The 23,364-nt window shown below is 45.8% G+C and overlaps 1 protein-coding gene across 4 annotated transcripts; it reads right to left on the bottom strand.

Annotated features, from left to right (window-relative positions):
• Window positions 1–3,564: 3,564 nt before the first annotated feature.
• On the bottom strand, window positions 3,565–19,841 carry nfatc2a (nuclear factor of activated T cells 2a). Of its 4 annotated transcripts, none has more exons than XM_040193882.2 (10): window positions 19,637–19,841; window positions 17,201–18,128; window positions 16,934–17,102; window positions 15,087–15,289; window positions 14,822–14,994; window positions 13,403–13,543; window positions 11,624–11,679; window positions 11,388–11,520; window positions 10,499–11,221; window positions 3,565–5,521 (listed from the first exon to the last, which is right to left on the bottom strand). In XM_040193882.2, exons 1-10 carry the CDS (start codon window positions 19,692–19,694, stop codon window positions 5,466–5,468), a joined length of 2,640 nt encoding a protein of 879 aa, XP_040049816.2. In that variant the 5' UTR covers window positions 19,695–19,841; the 3' UTR covers window positions 3,565–5,465. The 4 variants fall into 4 exon arrangements, with proteins under 4 accessions (XP_040049816.2, XP_077945656.1, XP_040049815.2 ...); XM_078089530.1 differs by having other exon boundaries at window positions 10,505–11,221; window positions 19,637–19,793; XM_040193881.2 differs by lacking the exon at window positions 19,637–19,841 and adding an exon at window positions 18,431–19,056 and having other exon boundaries at window positions 10,505–11,221.
• Window positions 19,842–23,364: the final 3,523 nt, after the last annotated feature.

Raw genomic sequence — 23,364 nt, 5'->3', positions numbered from 1 at the left:
TCTGCCTGCTCTGCTGTGTGCCATTTAACGGGCTCCTTTGTTTCTGTGACGCTTTTCTCTGATCATAGTTATCATCAGCGATGCATTGCAACTTGATGCAAAATTGGCGGTTTCCCTCATGTCGTGAATCCTGCGGTAATTTTGCACAGATTTTGTGCACAGATTTTGAGAACATGTCTCTGCATGTGAATGGGTCCATTTACAATGCTAAACATAGAGAATATGTTGATTACTTCTAGAGCTGGTTTTGAGGAAAATTAACTCTAAATTTGATGGGTTTGAATATGTTACTCAGTTTAGGCAATGGAACAAATGGAATAGATCAAGAATAAATATTACCATAAAGGGGGCAACTTCTGCAAAACAATCAGTAAGGCAAAATCTACCAGAATATGACAGTCCACAGCACCTGAAATAAATATAGCTGATCTAATTAAATATCCATTTTTAAGGCAGAATGACGTGCTTACACTCTTAACACACATTGGTTTGAGTTCTGAGATTAAACCACAGACGACACTCTCATTCTCTTCTCAGACGTGGCTGTTGCTGAGTGCTTTTGTAATGTGAGAGGAGAACGATACAGAGATCTACGCAGTTTGCCTCACAAGCAGCATTTCCTACTGAACCACCAAACACACGAAACATAACAAACACCAGATAAAACTTACTGTGCGCAAACCCTTAAATAGCATCAATATCACACTGACTCCGCTAAAGAAGGTTGATAGTACGGCTGGAGAGCTCACACGAATACAAACAGACAACCTGGAAACAAGCCCGTTGAATTGGTCGATATACTGAGGGGGGCCGATGAGGAAAGTGGAAACAGGTGGGCGGTGGATGGACTTAGGACTTAGGTGCCTGGGACAGGTGGAAAAATTGTGAAGTCATTGGGTGGATCGATGGAGAAGGGCAAGGCTTCCTAAGTGATGCACGGGCCCGGGGGAAGTGGCTGTGGGAGACTGAGGGAAATGAAGATGTATGAGGCAGACGTGGTGACTTTAAAACACAAACGTCTGGAACAGTCAGCAGGTTCAACAAAGTCTTTCGGATACATCGCGTGAAGATGCATTCATGCCGATCCATGAGATGATCGACTGGGTGGAGGAAAAGTTTCACTTGGCAGCGGTCTGCAGATCTTCATCCTATGGAGGTCATGAGTGTGTGAATGTAGAAAAATCTCCGATGCACGTCCGTACAGACACTTGTGAGATACTTTGGACATCGAGAAGTCCGGTGAGCAAGAGCTTTTGTTTGTTTGCACATCAAACCGACGAGGACTTTAAATAAATTCAGACATTCTCTATGTATATCTTGCCAATTACTCCCTTGTTAGGAGTGGACCGCAGTGAGAAGGAAGCATTATGTGAACGCCGGAGCTGTGACACTTGGCCCGTGGACAAAGCTAAAGAAATGATCTATGGAGCAGTGTGTTTGCTCGTGTTGTTGATGGTGGGCGGCAGCTGCATTTACCACTCGAGCCTGTTGTTCCCTCTGACTTAATGAGCAACCGGGTTCAGCGAGCGCACGGATATCATGCTGATCACAACACCACCAAATGGCCGGCTTTTATTTCCTATTTTATTCAAAATGGGCCAATCATTTTTATGAAATGTACATTTAGTGTTGATCCAGGCAATAAACGTCAAAAACGAGGTACTGTGGTAAAGAATCGAATGAGAAGTAGGGTATTTTTTTTATTATAGACTTTAATCAAATTAATGTAGGCCAGTAGAAAGAATCCAGGTGTGAGGAACTTCCACATTGAGCTCACTGTTCAGAACTGGAGGTTGAAAAACAACTTTCCATTAGGTGAAGCTCAGGCCTTTTATTGCTTATATTCAATATAAATTCAGTTTTAACTGTTACAGAGCCAACTATCTATGGCTGATATTTGTTTATATGGTTTATATGCCTTTGTCTGCTGCTTTATTTATGCTTCCTCCTGATCCAAAGGACACAGTGGTCTGCTCAGACCCTATAATAAAGCATTTTAATGCCTTTAGCAGTTATTATTCAGATATTAACGTTCTCATTATGAGACTTTTACAAGAAAAATGTCATTTAAAAAGCCATTATGAAATAGTTAATTCTGCTGCGAGAATGTGTCTATATAAAGCATACAGCTGTTGCCAATGCTTCATTGCATTCAATTTGCAGTACTGACTTAATTTTCCAGTTCGGTGGTAAACAAATACTGTGTTGAAGCCTTTTGTTCTTTAACGCACCTCAGATAGAGTCTCTTGATTCCATAGAGTTCTTCTTGTGCTTCTGGATCACATTCACAGCGTCTTGTCTCCCCCTGCAGGATACTTGCAGATCTCAACACTCTTTTGGTTTTCTCTTGCAACACTAGCTGTCACTGTAATACAGGGTGTGGACATACGGCTGTATAGTTGCCTTTGCCTCATTCAATTTAACAGTTCATTTGGACTGATCATGAGACCTGAATCTTCCTCAACTCTGTGTTTCATGGCTCTAGAGGATTATGCCACAAAATCTACTACAAAATGATGAGAAATGGTTTGTATATTACTTTTATTGAAACAAAGACAGCAGATTATAAATAAAATGAGCATTTTTAATAATTGCCTCAATCTAGATTATGTTTTGGTGCAACTTTCCTCAATCTGTACCACCTAATAATTCAATAAGACTACTTTAGCATTCAGATGGAGGATTTACACCTGAAGCCTGAAAAAAAGAGTGAACAACACTGATATCTGCTAACACTGTGTCCAGACACCTTAGAGGTGAAGTGAAATGGCGCTAAAAGGAAAAAACCGCCAGCTAAGCTTTGCACATGGGTCATTCAAAATCCACATTCGTTATATAAGTTTTAATTTAGTTGAAAATTCAAAAAAAAACTTGCGACCCAAGAGACTTCAGATGCTTTGGGCCACGATGAGCTCAGTCCTTTTCTTTTGGGGAAACACAAAAAGCGAACTGTACGGAATGCCAGGCTCATCGTGTATTTCCTTCTTGTTCGATTTCACAATAAATGTGGATGCGCTGCGAACTCATTACACCACCCGGTGCTAAAGGGCGCATGAGTCATCGCGGCCCCTCTCCCCAGAGGGCTGTATGAGACGGCTCACAGAAGCCCACGTGCTGCTTTTTTTTGCCCTCGCTGATGTCATATCCAGAGACTTCCTGAACACAAGGTTCATTCACACAGCCCTCCTTCTGACACGGGACCAAGCACCAAACAAGCTGTCTCCATAGCAACTGCAGCCTCTGGGAGAGGGGAGGTTGTTGTTATTATTTGTTGTTTATGGGAGGAATGGGATTTGAAGTTTTACTTGGGTGAACAATTTTTATGTTAAATATATGACTAATAATAACTGATGAACAAACACAACTTGATGAGTCACTAGCTACTGTTGGTCTACTAAGTTTCCTCTCATACTAAGAGTGAAGAGACAGCTTTGAGCGGTCTGTACTGCACACACTGCACTGAAGGAACACTTGATGTTCTCCTGTCAAGACCTTAAATACATGTTTAATATTCATTCGTGAGAGAACGGCAGGAGGAATATTGCATCGAAACAGAGACAATAATGATGTATATGGTTAGTATTTATTGCTACTTAAGAATACAAAAATAGCATGAAGAGGTTTTTTAAGGCGGCACAAGGTCTAGTAGAGGCGACAACATCATCAAAGGAAATAAAATAAGACCGTATTAAGAACATTTTCATTTGCGATGATCTCTTTAAAGATTGTAAAATGATAACAAAAGCAGAAACAAAACTAAACTATGGCCACAAACATTTTATGTATCAAAATTCACTTGAGAAAGAGTTTTACATTGTAACAAAACAGATAACATACGATGATAACTTGAACTTTGTGTAATTAATAAACATAAGTATGTAAAAGATACTCAGACAAGAAATTGTTTCTCTTTTATCCTCTTTTGACGTTGACACACTATTTACAGTAAAAAGGGAAACATTTATTAAAATAGATTACATTCATGAAATGTCAAATGCATTGGCTCAATGAGCAATATCATTAATAGATCAATATTAGTTTTACTAATATCACAAAATAAAATCTTTTATCAAATAGGTGCATTTCAAATACTAAAAACCAAGATTCAGTCTTACAATTTCCCCCAATTATGTGTTTTTACCACTTTACTTCACTTGCTACCTTTTTCTCTTTACAATCATAAAAAATGGCCTGCTGCACTTTCAATATACTACAAATTCCCCCTGTAAAAATTACAAAAACATTGTTTTAAAGTACAGCTTTTCCCGTTAAAATACCTTGTATTAGCACATGAGTTTACACACTGTGTTCCCGTACTCTGCTTACAGCGCATATGAAGTATAATTACGTCCCATTGCTCTTTATTTCGGAAAAGCAGGACGCTTCTGCATAGGCAGGCATGTAGCTTTGAGTATAACAATGTCTGATCATTATGAAATACTCAGAATTCAGCTATACGCAAAACAGTACGACAGTAACTTCTTTGGAATATTTCGTTTTAGAATGTCGAGGCAGCCACATATGTTACTACAATCAATGTTGAGAATATTACAAATACAATATACAAATACGATTGAAAAAGCAAGACCACCTTGATAGAGATCTGCTCTGGGAAATGTAACATTTAAAAAACTGTAGAATCATGCTGTTGTTTTGGCGTGGCAGTGAAGTGAAGCCACTTTGGCATTATAACCTGAATATGATGCAATATATATTTAAAGGAATATAAAATGGTCATTGGCTATTATTCACATGACTCAAACATTACGTGAAAAAAGTAATAACATTGACTCCTTGTCATCGAAAACAGTGCATATTAGGAGGTAACGCAAAAGTTCATTGGAATATGGTTACGGCAGAGTGCGCTTCACTTCAATCAGAAAACTGCACTAAAACTGAGATGATCAGCACGTAAGCATTAGACAATCCTTTATTGTAAGACTACAAATCAAGTCAAACACAAGGAAACACATTTTGTGCAAGAAGCATTCAAACAAAAACGATGCCAAGCTTTTTGGCCACAAGAGCTATTTGGTTGATAATATTTGGAATGAAACAAAGCTATTGACAAACAAATTTACTTGAAATAAAAGAAATCCACAAATTGCAAACGGCTCCATACATAACTGTCCTTCACAAGTATGAAGCAAACATGTGGGAGGCAAACAGCTGTGAGTTCATAACCTGAACGCCACGGCTAATGCTTTACTTCATCGCATCTCCATCCCTCTGTATGGCTGAACTGAATCCAAACTTCAACAGAAAACGAAATATGAAAAACAAGGTACATTCGCCGGGTGTTTCCGTTTTTTGGAAAGCGTGTGGCAGACGTTAAAAACGGTAAGATGAATTCTTCTGTTTGCCAAATTAAACTGTTTATTGCAGGAAAGCATCCAAAAGCAAACACAGCAGTCGGCAGCGGATGTTGCTTCCTCCGGGGGGGGGGACGTATTTGGATCCGTCCTCTATGTCTGCCCTCTGGCCTGAACGCCCGTCAGATCCTTTCTTATGATCTCATTCACTGCAAAGCAAAGAAAGAGAAAAGGTGGTGAGAAAACAGTGATTCAATCCATGGATGGAGGCTGCACTGATGTGGAGTAACCACCAGAGGTAGAGCTATGCAAGAGCTTCTAACGTGAGAACTCCCTGTTGCTCGGATGGTTCAAAGTGTGTGCATCCACATCATCAAAAGAGGACGGTTGAAATGGAAACTTTTGGTTCACGGTGCCAAAAATAGGATCATGATGTAGAGCTGGGGAGGGGGGGGGGGGTATAGAACTTGTACCGATGCATTCAAAATAAAAAAACACATTTCAGTTTTGAATAACTGAGATTCTTTAAGCCAACAAGGAAGAATTTGAACGTTCGCCGTGCACGAGCGGATGAAATAAGCACTGACATTTAAGCGGCGATGTGAAGAGGAAGTGTCACCTGTAACTGCTCACCTCAGTCACACTTTCGCCCGTAGTTCTGCATTTAACAGGAAGGACAGTAGAGTATGTGTGACATCTCTACGGATACAGCCACACCGTCTGTGTGGGGCTGCAGTGTTCATCTGGGAGTTAGGGCCTGGAAGCCTACTGTGTGTGTGTGTGTGTGTGTGTGTGTGTGTGTGTGTGTGTGTGTGTGTGTGTGAACGCACTGGCACTTGGAGCCATTATACGCTGGTGCCACCGCTTCCATCATGCCTCAAGGATCTAATTAAGGTCAATGAGTAATAGAAGTATTTCAATGTGGGCCAAAAAAGCTTTTTGCGTTAAACTAAGCCTTTACAGTTCAAATTTTGTTCCCAATTTTGTAACCACGGTAACAGGATTAAGTTATTAAACTAAAGTATAACATTTGAAAACCATGAAACAGTTTTCTCTACATTTTGTTTTTTTGTTGAATTGGATGAAAAGCGATCAATATAAACTAAATATCAAGCCAGCCCCCCAGCCGATTACTTTAGCTTAGCATCAAGACTGAAAACGGGGGGGGAAAGGCTAGCCTGGTTTGTATTTTGTAAAGAAACAAACAATAACTTATTCACAAATAAGTAAGCTTGGGACGGTATTGTAGCTATAGATGTAACCTTAGGACAGTCACGTAGCTGTTTATTACTATCGCAGTCGTAAAGAAAGGCTAAATTATCCATCCATCCATCGTCAAACCGCTTATCCTGCACACAGTGTCGCGGGCTAGATTAAGCTATGCTAATTATTTTTCTGGGCTGCAGTTTAATTTCCAGTGGACTAATATGAGAGTGGTCTTATCTATTCAAACTATTGGTAAGAAGGCAAATAAGTCCAACCATTCCCTTAAATTAAATAGGAAAATAGAAAAATAAAAAAAAGTGCTAAGCGATCAACATGATTTGCCATTGAAAGTACGGCCAGCTGTTTAAAAATACTTTTCACTTTTTAGAGATTAAGGGACTTTAAGTTAGTGCATGTTTGCTTAATTTAAAGCTTTGATTGCAAGGCCAAGGGTGAAACTATTAAAACCACTTCACAAGATCAGCATTTAGGAGGTACAAATATAAGCATATGGATCCATTAGATCCTGGAGAGAAAATACTACTAATAATTCAAATAATGAAGCAATCTCCACAGCTCCTCTGTTATACAATCTAAAAGAAACTAGGATCTGATCATTTTTTTTACAAATTGGAAGAGAAAGCATCCATTACAGCAGCTCAAACAATGAGCATGTTTTTCAGCCGGAGCAAATCAGAGGGCTGCAAAAACCCAAGCAGCAGTCAAACCGGGTGCTCTGCTGTCGTCGCAACATCACTGTCCCTGTTCATTTCAGTCTGTAGTAGAATCCCCTCTGACACTCAATGCCTTAAAGGAACTTTCATCTCCCCAATGTTGCCACAGGATTTTTTTTTTTCCCAAACCCCAAAAACTCAGAAGGCGCAGAAGCGCCGCAGTGGGGGCAACACACAGTGGGGCTTTGCTGAATCTAATGAAGGGTTGGCACCGGTCGGCTATTTGAGGCTGGTGCAGGGGGAACACTCGGCCTAGTCTGTTCAATAGGTAAGTGTCTGGCTCCTGACTCCTGCACCAATGAGCTGCACTGTTTACCAAACCGAGAGCGAAACAACCCCGTACAGTAGCTGACTCAGTCGGCGCACGCTGCCTGCTGCCAGCTGGAATGTGTGCGTTCTCGTGTGGCCGCCAGCATTTGCATGATACTACGGCGTGCTGTGTTGCGCTGGTACGTCCATAGCTTAAGAAGGGATTGTGATGACAGCGCGAAGCCGAAAACCAATGAGTAAAAGAGAAAGTGAAGTTAGCAGGCAGACAGTTAACCACCAATCTAACCGCCGACACGGTGAGTAACTGCTCACATTTCTGCGATGTCGTCAAACAAGGCGCACAAATTCCAAAAAAAAAAAAAAAAAAAAAGGTTATTGGTTGCATTGTTGATGCTCTCTACACTGGCTGTGACAAGGTTGCTGTCTAATATAGTTTCAATGGAAGATTCCTCCATCCTTGTGCATAAATGTATTTTAATTTTACTACACGGCTTCCGTTGGGCTTCACAAATACAGATATTTCTTTTGAACAGACATTACGTTTTACTAAATATCAAATAATATTTGAGAGGATGAATATTGTTGGAATATTTGGTACACTCATTTATGTCCCTCGACATGACTTTTTTTATCTAGCAAGAAACAGTTGAAAGTCCCCCCCCCCCCGTCGAATATTTAAAAAAAAATTTTTTTAAACTCATCAGCCTCGACTGTAGTACTTTTTGTTTACCCAGCTATCGTAAGCATGCTGGTACACGTTAGACTTAATTAGAATCAACACTTCCGTGTTGCGGACAGTGCTCTTCTGATCACGTGAGGATTGTTTTGGGCTGCCGAAAGTCCACACGCGTGAACAAACGGGACTGAGATGCCTTCTCAAGTTGAACAACGCAGCATTTTTTAGAGCGCTCGTCCTTCGCTCATCGCTGCGGTTGTAACGCGGGCTGCGTATTTGACCAAGCCTTCCAAAACGGGACGGAAGTGAGCTGAGACTAATGCGTGTCCACCACGCTGTTGCTGTGTGCTTTATCTCACTCGCCCCTGATCTCCGATTTCACCTGCTCCACCGCCTCCGGCTTTATTCCACACCTACTAAAACGCGTCTCCCTCGCTGCCTTTGCAGGCTGTGCCTGTGGCTCTTTCACGGTTCGCACAAACTAGGCGGGCATGCTGTGAGACATTGCTTCGTGTTCTTAACCTTTGTTACTGTTTATTGAAAGTTGTATTTATTCATCCATCAATGAGCCTGTGTGTTGTTTGAGCACCGACAAGGAGGCATGGGAACTTGGTGTGAGGGCTGAAGATACAAGTCCTCTGCGTGGGAGATTATGAGCCCCGTTTGGGCACAAAAGAAATACCTGGCTTTCGATTAACACTCTTGACTGAAGTTGACACAGTTGAAGTTCAGATGTGACGGTTAGCGACCACAACACTGTGACGTTACCAGGATGTGGCAATCGCCCTTTTTTCACAAAATGACAACAGGCTGCAACACATGTCTTTATGAGTAATGTTGACAATCTCCCTTTGTTTGATGGTTCAAACCTAAATGACTTGCAGTCGTACACATGGGGAATTTCTTTGACTCAATTATCGTCTCTAACTTTTGCTAAATTTTTGGGAAGTCCCCCCTTATTTTTCTCACTGAAGCCGTCAAAAAGTACTGCAAGAGGATACAGACGATCCAGCATTAGGAATAGAGTTCCTATTCCTAATTCCTACGTTCGACAAGATCTCCAGTGTGCTTGTGAAATTAAAGAAAGATACAAAGGAACCCGGCAGAGCAGACCGGCGCGTTCTGACGACTGGTGGCTCAAATAGTTCGACTGTTCCTGTGAGTCTGTTAATTCACCGACTCGCAGCCCTGTTGCTGTTTACTGTGGAGGGAAGCCCATCCAAAAAACACAAATTCCACTGCTTTCCCTTTTTCTTCCTTTCATTTTTTCCATTGAAACACACACACACACACACACGCACAGAGCCCCTTCCCTTTTCCTGCAAACTACCCTCCACCCTCCCGCTATCTTACAGGGATCAGCCTGGACTTCTGGAGGAGAACAGCTGCAAATAGGAATTCCGTGTGCCAGATTGGCAGAGCCCCGTGGTCGGAAAAAAAGCTAATCCTCTGGTGGGTTCCCCCGCAGAATCGGGGGGGCGTAAGGCCAAGGAGAAGCTCCGTCCAACTATAACAAACAAAGAGGCTTTCCCCGGCTCTCCCAGGCAGCCCGTTCCACTGTTTGACAATGGTTGCCATGGAGGTTGTTTTTCCCTTCATAACAGTGTCAACATGTCCAGGCGGCCAGCAGAGTGACACTTTCTTTCTCCCTCCCTCTTTAATGCAAGGTAGAAGGGGTAGAGGGGGTGGGGGGGGGGGGGGGGTGCAGGGGGGCTAATTGCCCGATGTGCATCGCTGCCAGATGAACTCCTGCGACCAGAGGGACGAGCATCATCGAACAGAGCGGCGTGAAGCAGGCGACTGCATGAACCCGGCTTGTGGGGCTCACCGGGCTGACGCCCTCTTAGGATTAAAACACAATATAGTTTGGGAGAACCTTTTAACTCCAAACTAAAAGAAGAGGTTCAACATCCTGCCTGTGGCTGGATGTGGCCTGACATTAATTCTGTCGGAGGGTAATGGGGTTGACAAGAGAAAGTATAAACATATGACTCATAATCCCTGTTATTTCCACCTTGAGTGGAACAAAACTACAGCTCCTGGCAAGGATTGTTTTAACAGTGTGAGCTTTTTCTGTTTGCCTTGTTCGGAGTGGTACTACACCGCGTAGATCTACTGTAAATATCCTTGAATTGTTCTTATCATCCATCTTTTTCAACTGAGAGAATTGCACACATCCATCACTTGTCCGCGTGCTTTTTTTTCTTGTTTTTTTTAAAGCCACTTAGAAGGCAAAGGAACACACACTGTGGACACATGAAGCTCTCCCACTCACACAGAGTATAAAAGCATTAACTTACACTCACCATCATCTAGGTATGCCTGGTCCAAGTTCTCCTCCTTGACCGTCACCCTCCTCTGAACGTCTCCCGGAGCCTCCGTCTGCTCCGCGCCGGGTGGGGTCTGGCCTTTCTGCTGCTCCTTCTGGACGTAGGGCTGCTGCTGCTGCTGCTGGATAACGGTGGGATAGCGCTGCGGGTGGGTCATCGCCGTCTGGGCCTGGGGGGGCGTGGGCGAGTGGCCGGCGGCCTGTGGGGAGAAGCCATCGCAGTAGACGATCTGTTGGCCGTCGGGCTGAGGGGCAGCCAGAGGTTGAGGGTCACCCCCGCGAAGAAGGTGCTGGTTGGTGGTGGAGAACTGGATGATGGAAGCGGGCTGGCCTCCGCCGGTGGGACCCGCAGACGGAGCCGGGGAGCCCGTGTGCACCAGGACCGAGCGGTGGGGGTCGGGCATCAACCCGCCGGTCTGCTGACAAAGGCCCCCGGGGCCCCCGCTCAGGCTCTTGCCCCCGCGGGAGTACACGATGGCCGGGCTCTGCTGTTGGAAGCGGACGTCTTGGCTCGGGAGGCTGGAGCCGAGGCGCTGGCACGAGGCCATGCCGGAGATCAGGCCGCTGTCAGGATGAAGGCCGCCGCGAGGGTTCTGGTAGTAGGAATGGGGGGATAAACCCAAAATCTGAGCCATGGTGAAACCCATGTGGTCTGACTCGTATTCATCTACGGGCTCGGTCTTGATGGATGGACCTGAAAAAAAATAAATGAGTAATACATGTAAACGTTCTGAAACTAAATGTTGTTTGATTAGAAAAAAAAAAAAATCCATGTCCCAATAACAACAGTAACCACTATAAAGGCTGTACATTCCCAACCCCCACGCTGTAATATAAGCCCGGCTGAGCAGCGTTCTTACATGAAAGGGGTGTGTAGGAGAAATGCTGAGGTTGGCTGCGCTTCCTCTTGCCATTAATTACGTAGAAGTTCACTTTGACAGAATGGCAGACCGACGCGTCTTGGTAGGAGGGCACCTCCACAAACAGCATACTCTGCAAGAACAGGTGTTTTTGTTTGAACTGAACTACAAAATCATGGCAATTGACTCGGTTAGTGTGTTTTAACAGGTATTTAACAGCCATAAAAAATACATACAGGCTGGCTCTTGTCTTTGTCCACTGTGGCTTCCGTTTCCCAGATGAGCTGCCCATCTAAATGAAGAGAGAGAAAAGTAGAAGATAGAGTCTTGAGCACTGTGGTATTTAACTCAGCAGTCCGATAACTAAGGTAGACGGTATCGTAGCTCGCCATTAAACCCTAAGCAATCAAGCAATAGACTTTTCCTGAGGCCTTGCTATTTTAAAAGTGTTTCTTTTTAATAATTTAAATACAGTTGTATACTGTACGCGTGTAGCTACCGGAACTTTTAGCTAGATTCAAACTTGTTGTAGACAGAAAAGGCCTCATTTTGTATGTAGATAACATCTCTTTTAAAACCACTTCCTCTCACACCACCCGGCACAGCTAAAAAGGTAGGGATGGTTTGCAGGTTAACCCTGCGCACACATGCGCCGGCTTCCACCCTTCAGAAAGAAAATTGCCCGCGACAGGCACACCTTTGAGTGACTGCAACACCGACAGGAACCGGAGACGCGGTCGTAGTTTACGTAACATTGCACTTCAGACACCATTCGAGCGGTCGTGAGGATGAAGAAGTCGACGGCTAACGAACGTAAACTCAATGCGCCCTGAGAATGCTGCACGTGCTGCAGGGGAGTTCTGTTGGACTGTAGGTACCCTTCGTCAAATTGAAAACACATGGCCTGAGTGAGTCAGCAGGAGAGAGAGAGAGGGATTCCACACGGCTCGCCAGCTTCTCTCCCAAACTTTATTTTTATGATCGAATCTCTCCACGTCTTGACTACATGACTACAGCTTTCTTGGCGTTGGCGGTTGTTTGCGCTTTGTTGCATTTTCTACTCTCAGGGATACTCCGGCTCTCGATTCCGCCTCCGGGGGTGATTGTGTGTGGAGCCGGGAAACGGGAGACAACCAGAGAACACGGAGGGAGAGCCCGGGCTTTTCCTTCGTTCTCAGCACAACCCTCCCTGTCCGAGCACGGGAGCCAATGGGGGAGGAAGAGAGAGGGGAGGGGGGGGGGGGAGAGCTCTCTCTCGCTTCACAGCTGCAACGGTCCACGACTTAATGTCGTACAGAAACTCTCCAAAAACAATGGCAATCCATCTACGTAATGTTTCTTTTTCCGTCTCTGTTGCACACACACACGCGGCAGCAGGGAACCCCGGAGAAAAAGGGGAGAAAAAGAAACCGGGGCCACCTTTTTAATGGAGGCAATAAGCATTTAGAAATCAAAGCGCTCCAACTGAAGTGGAGTCAGTGAGTCAAGTCAATTTTTACACAACTGCCCCCCTCCCCCTTTTGACAGGAACTAACAATGCATAACAAAAGGATAAACAAATAAAACTCTTAAAAATAAAAACATGTCACGTGACACACACGCAACTATTAATCTGTGCGAAAGGCTCTTATGAGTCGCGATAAGAAATCATGTGAGACCGGAAGGAGGAAAAGGACAAAGGGAAGTGAGAAAGCAGTGTTATCTTGTTGATCATGCAAATAACCCGTGCAGCTCCTGCTATACAATGAGGGTGGGGAGGTGTGACAACCTTGACGTGTTTTACACGGACACGGATGAGTCAATGTTATCACTTGGTGTGACTGTGTGACAAACTTGTGCTGTAAGATCAGAACCAACATGCATGAAGCATATATATTTACAGATTAAGTTGTAGGTTTACAGGCAATTTATGTCTCGAAATGCCTTAAAAAACTGGTGTTTTAATTTACAATTCGACTTTTTCCCCACAGGTTGCTCCGGAGGGAGGAGGCACGATGCGGATTGAAGACACTCACCAGAGCTTTTCTCCAAAAAAATGACCTTGGAATCGGAGCTGAAGTTCTGCCCGGTGAGGATCATCAGCTGGCCGCCCAGAACAGAGCAGCTGTCCATGTCCTGCTTCTCCACCATGGGAAGCTCGTGTGCTGATCGCTGGGCTGCCGGGAAACACAGAGGGGGCGGCGTGTTACAGTTACTGTCGGTCGCCCTCGCATGAGGACAATGTTAAAACACATGAACTGGTGTTTGGAGCTGAAATGATCACTGAAGCAATTGATTTGACTGCTTAAAGTGGTGATGGACATTTGCCAGAAACCCTAACATTTCGGCTTTAGACTCCTAGTCAGACGAAAACAAGACATTTGAAGATTGTCGCCGCAGGCTGGTGTCTGTAATGTAATCAAAGAAGGTGCAAATGAATCAATAACAAAAATAAGCCGCTGCGCTAAACTACAATGAGAAAACACACTGTGTGCGTTGCGGTCAAAGCGCCGTACGACCGCACAGTTCCCAACGTGTGCGACGATGTCAAACACGCCAGGGCTTTTGGTCATTTTCAGGTGAAGACTGCGTAAATGCTCAGGGCATCGATTAGGAATCCAGGTTTTGAATACAGGGTTGTTGAAGAGTTACTGTCGGCGATGTACCTTATTATCTACCAACTCTTCAGCCGAAACTCCCGACTCGCTGAGGCGAGCTGAGGTGTCGACAAACAACGTCGTGACCTTTGAGCAGGTTTATTGGCCGTCGCTATACAGCCGATGGGGGGGCGCCTCCTCAAACACACCCTCGCTGACGGTCGGCTTATCGAAGGGCCCCGACAGATGTGTCACAGGGGTCTTTGTGAGCCACTTTACACCCGACCGGTTTTCACTCACGCGTCAAACGTTCGGAACGTCATCTCGAGGCCGGCAGGTCGTCCGTCGTGAAGCAGAAGCGACGATTACAAAAGGGTATTTCATAAATCACCTTTACCAATAAAAGGAAAGATATGATATGATTGACGTAGACATTGTGTCTTGACCGGGGCGTTAGTCAAAGCTAGATAAAGGGCCTCCTTGTTTGAGTTTTCATTACACCGGAGGGCTCTAATAACACTGTGTACACATGCACTGATGTACCCAAACACAGACTTTACTACCGCGCACGTACAAACCGACACACTGCCACCGACTGTGTGGAAGCCCCCGGTTGCATAAAGACACCTCTGTGTGCAGGACTCCCAGCTCATTTGAATGTGGGTTTCTGCTTTTGAATGTTTATTTTGTATAAAGTTTTGTTAACCGGTGAAAAACATCAGCAGTTCGACCTCAAAAAGGAAGCATGTGAACATAATTCGTGAACCCTTCGCATAAAAGATCTTTTAAGAAAAGCCCCGAATTAGAAACGCTCGATAAAGCATGTCACACAGAGTTGTTTCATGAGTAGCTGCTTACAACACTCAATGGGATGCGAGGCCACTTGGAGAGAGACGTGTTGTCCTCCGGGCTGAGGTATGTGCACACGGAACACCAGGCGAACTCGGGTGTTTTTCCGACCGATGTCCGTCTCGCCCTTCCGCAGCTCGATGTCGGCGTTCCTGAGCTTCAGGATCCCGGCGCAGTCGATTCTGTGAGGAGGGACGGGCGGGTGAGCAGAGCACTTTTAAGTGGAAAGACGTTAAATAAGTGAGAAATCGAACGCGCATTGTTATATTCTCACATTGCTCTCATGTTGTTCTTTGGCTCCAGGGGGATCTCGAGGACTTTGGTGCCGTGGATGACCTTCTCGTAGCTGGTGGTCGTAACGGTTTTACCAGTGATGCGGTGCACTTGATAAAAGGCGTGGGGCTTGAGGATGCGCTCATCCGCTGTGCCGATGAAGATCTGCAGGCCAAGTGTCTCCTTTCCTCTGTAGCCATGTAACTACAGACAACAAAAAATCATTGGAAAGGCGATCAAACAGAGAATCAGTACGACTGCAATGGCTTTTGTTTGTTCGCTCGGCCTTTCCAGATGTTGTCTCCCCCAGAGGTGAGCCATCGGGGTGAGACCCACACGTAAACGTGTGCGTCTTCCTTTCTGCACAGAGCTCACATGCTACAGCTTTGTACCGTCTCACACTTTTGACGTAGAAGTATTGAGCGAGGGGAAAGTGCGAACTCGAGGTAGATACAGAGGCAAAGAGAGAGAGAGAGAGAGAGAGAGATGTAACCTGAGAGGGCCTCCTGAGGAAACCTGCAAAAACCACAAAGCATCAACTTGCATCCTAATGCTGTTATTGTGCAAACAGTGTGGTGCATCACCTTCACGACAGATTGAAGCGGAATAGAATTTTACTATAGAAAAGTATGCCGCAGTTAGTCCCAACGCCTGGGACTGTTCCCTTTCCCATTTTTTAGAAATGGTTATGTGACTGGGTGCTACCGTCAGAGCTCACAGCAGCTGCCGAGTGCGAGCCGAAGCGATGGCAACATGAATGAGCATACTGGCCCCATTTAATCCAGGGAGCTGACACACAGGGTGAAACATAGGAAGCTGACTGCAAACACTCAGCGGGGCCGTTGTCATGGCAGTGGCCGGAGCAGTGAGTCATGACAGAAAGCAGTGTAGGAAAAGGGGAGAAAGAGAGAGAGAGAGGGAGCAAAGGAGGAGGAGAGGATGCAGAGACTAGGTGAAGGCGTGCTGTTGTGGCTGGCCGGGCCTGACCATCTGATTGGCCGGGGCAAACCAGGCAGAACTGACCTGATGGGAAGACGATGGAAAAGAATAACCCAACCCGGTAACCCAAAGAAAGGGAAGGTGAACCTATTCTCAGACTGCACTGCGAGCCACAACTGTGTCACGGCTTAATTTCGGCACACCATGTTGTGGCTGGAGGAGAAAAATTAGCAGGCTCCTTTTTTTTTTTTAACTCCGCCTGCTCCTGCGATTATCTTTGCCGCGGGCCCTGTTCATCGTATTTTACACACGTCTGGAGTGTTTCAACACTTCGAGACAACTTCCTTAACAAACGAGACCCACGCAGTCAACAAACCATGTGTGTAAGAGGAAGTCAGGGACGACATGAACACAGGGCTGTTTGTGTGGTTAGACTCGTGGGGGCGAGGACGCACAACAGCTAACTATTTTCAGCTGGAAGGCAGAAAGAAAAAAGAAGCTTACGTTGCTCATTGACCCGAGTTCAGCGCTGAGGCTTTTCATGAGGTTACGGTGTGTCTGGCGGGAGGGCATGCTTTAATGAATTGTTTTAGAAAGTAAGAAATAAGAAAAAGGTGCTGTGAGAGAAGCCAGAGTAACTCGTATAGTATCCCTTTTATACAGCTGGCCCCGGGCAATAACACCACCACCACCACCACCACTGGGTGCATAATGATTAGGAACACAACCACAATTACACAACCTCCCATCAGGCTCCCAGACCAGAAAGCTAATGGAATTTACCTGGCAGCATGCCTTCATATGGTTGGGCAGCACTTTGGGACGTGTTGAACGCATCGCTGAGTACCAGTTTTAATCACTCTGAGTGCCTTTTTCATTTCAGCCGGGGTTTTTTTTTTAGGGCCGTACCTGCACAATTGGATGTCCTCCCGTTGGGGCTTTGACTGCACCCCTGCTGCCCTCTGTCTCGTAATGAGCCCTGTGGTGTGGTTTGGGCTGCACCTCAACGTGGAGCTCATACTGGTCTGTGCGTCTGGGGATCGGCCACTCCAGCGGTGGGAGGGAAGCCACGGGGATGCTACAGGAACGCAGAGAACACAGGAGAGGACATTGGCCCGTGGCAATCATCGCGGTTATCCCCTGAGAAACAAGCCGCGGATCGTCCCGCGAATTTACCTGCAGATGCTGGAAACCAGCGGCTTGGACCAGATTTGGGGGATAACAAAGAAGGGCTCTGCGGCCGGTTTGGCTTTTATGTCCTGGTCGCAGGACACCAAGTAGTTCCCTTCTGCGTGGTTCTCCGAGTACAGAGTGTAAACCTGGTTTGACGTCTTGACTATCTTAGTGGGCACCAGGCCCGGCTGCCCCGCGCCGAAACCGTTCACGGCGTCGGCCGGGCCGCCGTGCGTGTACTGGGAAGCTACGCTGTGATCTTCGTGGCCGCTGTGAGGGGAGGGACTGCGGGAGCGGTGCCCCGGGACCAGGCCCGGGTTCCTGTACATGTCGTAGGTGCGTTTGCCCTGCGGGGAGGCGGAGCGGGAGCCGGGCCTGGAGGAGGGCGAGCGGGTGCCCAGGCCGCCGTCCTCGGCTAGGCTGGCGCGCGGGGATGTGCCGGGGGAGGTGCGGGGGGAGCCGGCGTGGATGTTCTGCAATCTGGGACACAGGTCTCCGGTGTTCTGGCCGTTGCTGGGGGACACACAGGGGGACGCCCAGGGGGAGTAACTCTCAGAGTGCCAGCTGGTGGAGGAGTTGCTGCTGGCGGGACTCAGGCACTGAGGCTCACGGTACGATTGATTTTCGTGGCCGGGCACGGCGAGGGTGGGTCTGGGGCTTATGTTTAGGTGCTGGTTCTGCAGGGAGTCCCGGCCATGGATGTAGTGCTCACGGGACGGGGTGATCTCGATCCGCGGGCTCAGGGCCAGGCCCGCAGGCCGGGTACTGTCCAGGTAGTGTCGGGCCTCCTGGTTCTCATATCCCGAGAGAACCTCAGCGCTGTGGTCCCTGTAGGAGGGACTGCAGGACTTGATGCCGTAAGGGGAGACCTCGTCCAGGGGAAAAGCCTGCTCAGGGCTGAGCACTTTGTGAGGTGCAAGGTTGGGATCATCTGCAAGGGGAGGAAAGTTGAAATATCATCACAACAGAGCTGGGGGGGTTTTCCTATCAATTCATCACAGACATTAATGTTCACCACTGGAACCCGTAGACACAAATCATAGTCAAATAGTTTAAAAAAAACTCTTGTTGCCTACAAGTAAAAAATGCCTGTCAAATTCACTTCCTGAGTTTTTCTTCTTCCTTCAAATGAATAAAGCCTCACAGGCCGTAAAGTGAATGCCGAGCCTTCGAATAACCGAGAAAGGGAGAGAAGTGCGCTGAGGTTGCCATGGACCCCCGACCGCGACCAACCTTGATATCCTGCAGCAAAGTCGCTGCAAGGTGGTTCATATTCAAACAAGTACTCAAACTCCAAATCCTCATCAAGGCAGTTGACCCGACTGAGCTCTTCCTCCAGATCCTTGTCGTCGTAAAAAGAGGTCATCTGTGTGAGCTGTCTCTCCCGAACGACTCCCTCGAGTTCAGGCGAAGAGACGGAGGCGCGGTGCCGCTGGTCGTGTGTGTTTTGGGAACCTGCTCGAGTGTCAACTAGCGAGCGCATCGGCGATCCTGCAAGAGGTGAAGCGCACTAGTTTCCTGTTTCGGCGCGCTGCAGTTATTTTTGGATGGAGGCGGGTCTATTTTCACAACGCGTTCGAGTTCATCGGCGTGTCTGATCACGCCTCTCCTCCTCGTTGACGCGTCGAAAAAAAAGGAGAAGAGGGTGAGAGAGAAAAAAGAAAAGCGCAGCCCGGGGTGCGATAAAGTGAGTGTCCCGTTCGAACCGGTTATCGCGACTCCTCCGGCGGACTGTGCGGCCTGGTGCTGCCCCCGGGTGTCTGACACGTGACAGTGAAACAGCAGGGTGCCGTCAACGTGTTCGACCACTGACTCGCACTGCCCCCGTAGACAGGTTGCACGCGTGTGTGTGTGTGTGTGTGTGTGTGTGGGGGGGGGGGGTCTGTTATGTTCATAAAGAACTCCTGAGGGAATCCCCAGATTTACGCACGACGCAGCGCGGACACTCGTTACTTCCTGTTGTGGAAGCACATGTTCCGCCAGCAAAACAAACACGGCGCCCAAGGGAAACATTTGAAAAATGTTGATATATATATATATATATCTCAAGTAGGCAGGGGTGATTTGAAAATAAACAAATATATATATATATCTTTTTGTTCAGAAATTATTTCATTAATGTAACTCCAAAGTTGGATAGCAAGTCATAACTCAAGTACATTAAGTGGTCCGTTATGCCGAGGAAACATAGCACCGAGTATTTCATTATTACATAATAATAACATAAAAACAACATATCAACGCTACCCGGTGACGCCGAGGCACGCGCGCCGGACTAAAGCGCGCGCCACCCAAAGGTCCATGTGTAACATGTCTAAACTAGAACATGGCATTACAGCGCACGTCAACACAGACGCCACAATCCCAGAGCTAAGGCTACTCCAGCAATTAAAAATCAAATGGTTTGATTACCAGATAATCACAACACTTCAGCAGTACCTTGATCCATCGACCTCATGGTGTGGTATTGTGCCAGCATCCAAGCCTCTCTAAACATCTGGATAAAAGTTCGGGGGGGAAAAAGAATTAAAAAAAAAAAAAGAATGAAAAGAGATGAACTTTCTGCTAGTGACAGCAGCAGAGAAAACCCGTCTTCTGTTGAAAATGTTTAAAGAAGACCCCGCAAAAAAAGACCTCTCCGTGTTTCTACGCGTTCAAAAAACTTCAAGCTGCGAAACAGCAGCTGCGCGCAAACTCTCCTTCTCTCCCAAAAGCACGCGGCTACAGCAGAGGTTCTGGTATGAGGTCCCCCTTCCCAGAGCTCTATAAGGATTACTTGCGTATCAAGAAGAGCGGCTTCCTTCCCCGCTCTGGGTGTTTATAATGCTCCAATGCTGTAAAATAACGGGATTCCCTCAGTGTTTCCTCCTGTTTGTGCGCCTTTGCCATGGAAACCTGGAGCGGGTCCATGTCGGAGACTCAGGGCTTTCCTGCGTAGCCCCACACTCAGGAATCCATGACGTCTCCGGCTCCCGCGCCAAGGCATTTCTGCGGCTTCTCTCAGACAGTAGCGCACAAGAAGTCCATTGTAGGGCTGAAGAAATGACTGTAGGAGCCTGTAGGAGAGGCAGATATAGAGGGAGCGGTTCTCAAGTTCGATTACAGGACCCCCCCCCACAGGGCATTTCTTTAATACGGCTCAATGTTGCAGTTTACTCCACCTTGGGATTTTGTTTAATGTGAAACAGACTACTTTAAAATCCTTCTCTGTTCTGAGTCAGTTTAAGTGGTCGTGGTTCGTTGACGTTGAGAAAAGAAGACAATTCGTTCCCCTTGAGGGAAGAAGCTTCGTTTCCATTTCCTAATGGAAATCAGAAGAATCTTCTGACACGTGACTGGAAAGAAGGCTGAACGAAGACCACTACAAAGTCTGACCCCAGCCACGAGGACAAATCCTGCATCAATGGAAGTTGCATGATGTGACAAGTGAAATCTGATGTTTTGGATTGATCTGTACTCCGTTTTTATTTTGTTTCCTGTTGCAACCATAGGCCTATATCTTTTTTTTTTATTTCCACACTAAACGTAATAAGTTGCACATGTTTTGACCCAAGGTCACTGAACTGTTAAATCCCATTTTGTGACTATTGGTCAGAAAAAAGCCGAAATCTAACTCAAAGGGCCATTGATGCATCGTTATGTGGTGTAAGCGAGCACGAGAGTCCATGCAAAGCTTTTATGTTTCTTGCCAATGATTCTCCCAAAAACAACAAGGAGCAAATGAAAGAATGAAGAAATCATGGCTCACTGAGTCTTTTGCTCTGGTAAGAAAATGCTAGGCCCACCCAGATGGATGCTAGTCCTGCCTGAGCCCACAGATGTCTATCCAACTTATAACTAAATGCATATTCTAAACAAATACAAAATAACTGAAAGGCAATATAGCAAAAGAAAACACTAAAAATGTATTTAAAAAATAAATAATTAAATTAAATAAATAATAAATTAAATAAAACAAACATCTAACACAAACAAACAATCAATCAATCCTTCTTCATATCAGATAGACAATTCTAAAACAATGGATACTTCTGTGAATAGAGTTATGGTGGTGACATTCGTTGCAGTGTAGCCCACATCATTTCCCAATGAACTGCCTCATGATGCTGTAAATCCCACGCTGACTTCACAGTGGTCAGCGTGGCCAAATCTGAATCATGTCGCAATTTTTTTCAAGTGTATTCATGTCTTTGTCACTTAATCAAGAAATGAAATGCCCATGCGTGTCTGGGTATTTGGGTATACTCTTACATTTCTAAGTTATTACACATTATACAACATTATTAAGTTAACACGTTGCCCTGGAGAGGAAGCCAGAGGAGCCAAGTGAAACTATACACTACTGTTTCAGTGCCGTGAACTGATGCCTGCGCTGCTGCTGCTTTTAGTTTATCGATCACAAAATATAGCTTAAAAAGAAAATAAATTAGGAAATGTGTCGTTGGATTTAGCGAAACCATTTTCCCATTTGAGCTTATCCAAACGGATGATCAACTTCCCAAACTTCTATCTAGTTTCAAAAGCGCTTGTCAGACGTTGATGATCACAGTGGTGTTCATCCTCTCATTTAACCACCTGCCGTCTGGCAGGTGGTTAACAGCCACATGATCACGATGCTTTGTGATCATGTGGCTGTTTTTACAGAGTCTTTCCCGTCTCCGACTGAACTAAAGTGACTGAACTTCATCAAAACCCCTTTCAGCCCGGAGCACAGACACCTGGAGCGGGTTCAACCCGGTCAGATACACAGGAGCTACTGTAAATAACGCTTCAGCACTCTAGTGACACTGAAAGTTGTTGGGCTCTTGATTATAAAAATAGACCTGGTATCCAGAGCCTGTTGTAAAATATTGACTGTTAATATTTGTTTTGTTGAACACACACACGTAACACATTAACCACTGAGCTTGTTATCTGCAATAATCCACAATAGCAGAACCCTGTTGGCTTTTTACTACACTACAGTACTACATTTCCTGTGCCTCTGGGACGGATCCCGTGTTTACAGCAGTCGTGTCGGACCCAAGGCCCCTCATAGGGTAACGGGTGTACTTGAGAGAGGATCTGTCTTGGATTGAGACAGGGATCAGTCTGCGGTGCTGGTCCCGTCGGGTGAACGAGGTGACCGCATTTAGGCCGTAAAGTGCCGTGGGCGGGTAACAAACCATCCAGCAGCCTTGTGTACCAGATGTAAATTCCTCCTCTGCTCGGTAGCTCGGGTTATGAATGAGTAAATGAATACGGCACACGCTCGAGAGAAGGAAAACCGTCCTGCGTCCAGACGGCCGAGTTTGCACCTCCGCTTTTTTGTTTTTTTTCTCTCAGAGAGAACTTGTTTCCAAGTTCATGCTGTATTTTCCATCACTGTAAAAACAGCTCATTGAGGTAGAGTTGTCTGGGTTAGTGAGTTGCCCTCCTTCACTTTTCCAAGTGTAACACGTGTGATTCAGCTTTTAAATCCAAGCAGTGGAACTTTGATATGGAAATGACCCTTTGTCTCTTGTCTCATGGAAAATGTTCCAAGGAGATTCAAGGAGCAAGATGAAGTGTGGATTATTGCCTCCATGTTGGTGGTTTAAGCTGCTCCCTCACATGCATTGAACTTTGCTGCTTTGCATTAGCTCGGATTGAATCCTTGTTCTTTGAGAGTTAGATACCCGTCTCATCTCTGTGGCCTAAATATGACACTAAATTTACTTAATTACGTGAGTCATAAATTCACGAAAGCTCATCTACTCCTTCCACGGCACTAAAGATCAATAATCTTTCAACAGTTCAACACTAAAGTGACGCAACATTTCTTTTAGTGAAGGGAGCCTCAGATGGTTTTAGTATAATTCTACAAAGTCTGTTTTTAAGGAGGTGTAATAAAGAAATCAGGAATCTGTGGTTGATCTTTCAATGATGAAGCAGCATAATGAAATCTCACAACCAGCGACGGAGCGGCTGCAGGGTTCAGGTGGGGGCCGTGCCGGCATGTCATTGTGCAATAAGGAATCGTGTTTCCTTCCTGCCACAACTCGAGATCACTGGAAAACATTTTTCCTTCTTTTTTTCCCCCAGCTGTACCAATGAACAAATTCGTTCCGTCAACATGTGAACGACATACATCCACGCTGGATGTCATGCAGCAGGATTCTGATCGATACTCGAATGTTTGTGGAAAG

Source organism: Gasterosteus aculeatus, chromosome 2, assembly GCF_964276395.1.
Source record: "Gasterosteus aculeatus chromosome 2, fGasAcu3.hap1.1, whole genome shotgun sequence".
Classification (NCBI taxonomy): domain Eukaryota; kingdom Metazoa; phylum Chordata; class Actinopteri; order Perciformes; family Gasterosteidae; genus Gasterosteus; species Gasterosteus aculeatus.
This window is presented reverse-complemented; position numbering and strand designations above follow the sequence as displayed.

What these genes read in the sequence shown, in the direction of transcription:
- nfatc2a (XM_040193880.2), bottom strand. Translation starts at nt 18,680, where the DNA reads ATGCGCTCGCTAGTTGACACTCGAGCAGGTTCCCAAAACACACACGAC. An exon ending in CTTTGCTGCAGGATATCAAG is followed by an intron (nt 18,129 to 18,430) that starts GTTGGTCGCGGT and finishes CTCCCCTTGCAG; the next exon opens with ATGATCCCAACCTTGCACCT. An exon ending in GAGGACATCCAATTGTGCAG is followed by an intron (nt 15,290 to 16,933) that starts GTACGGCCCTAA and finishes TGTTGTCTGTAG; the next exon opens with TTACATGGCTACAGAGGAAA.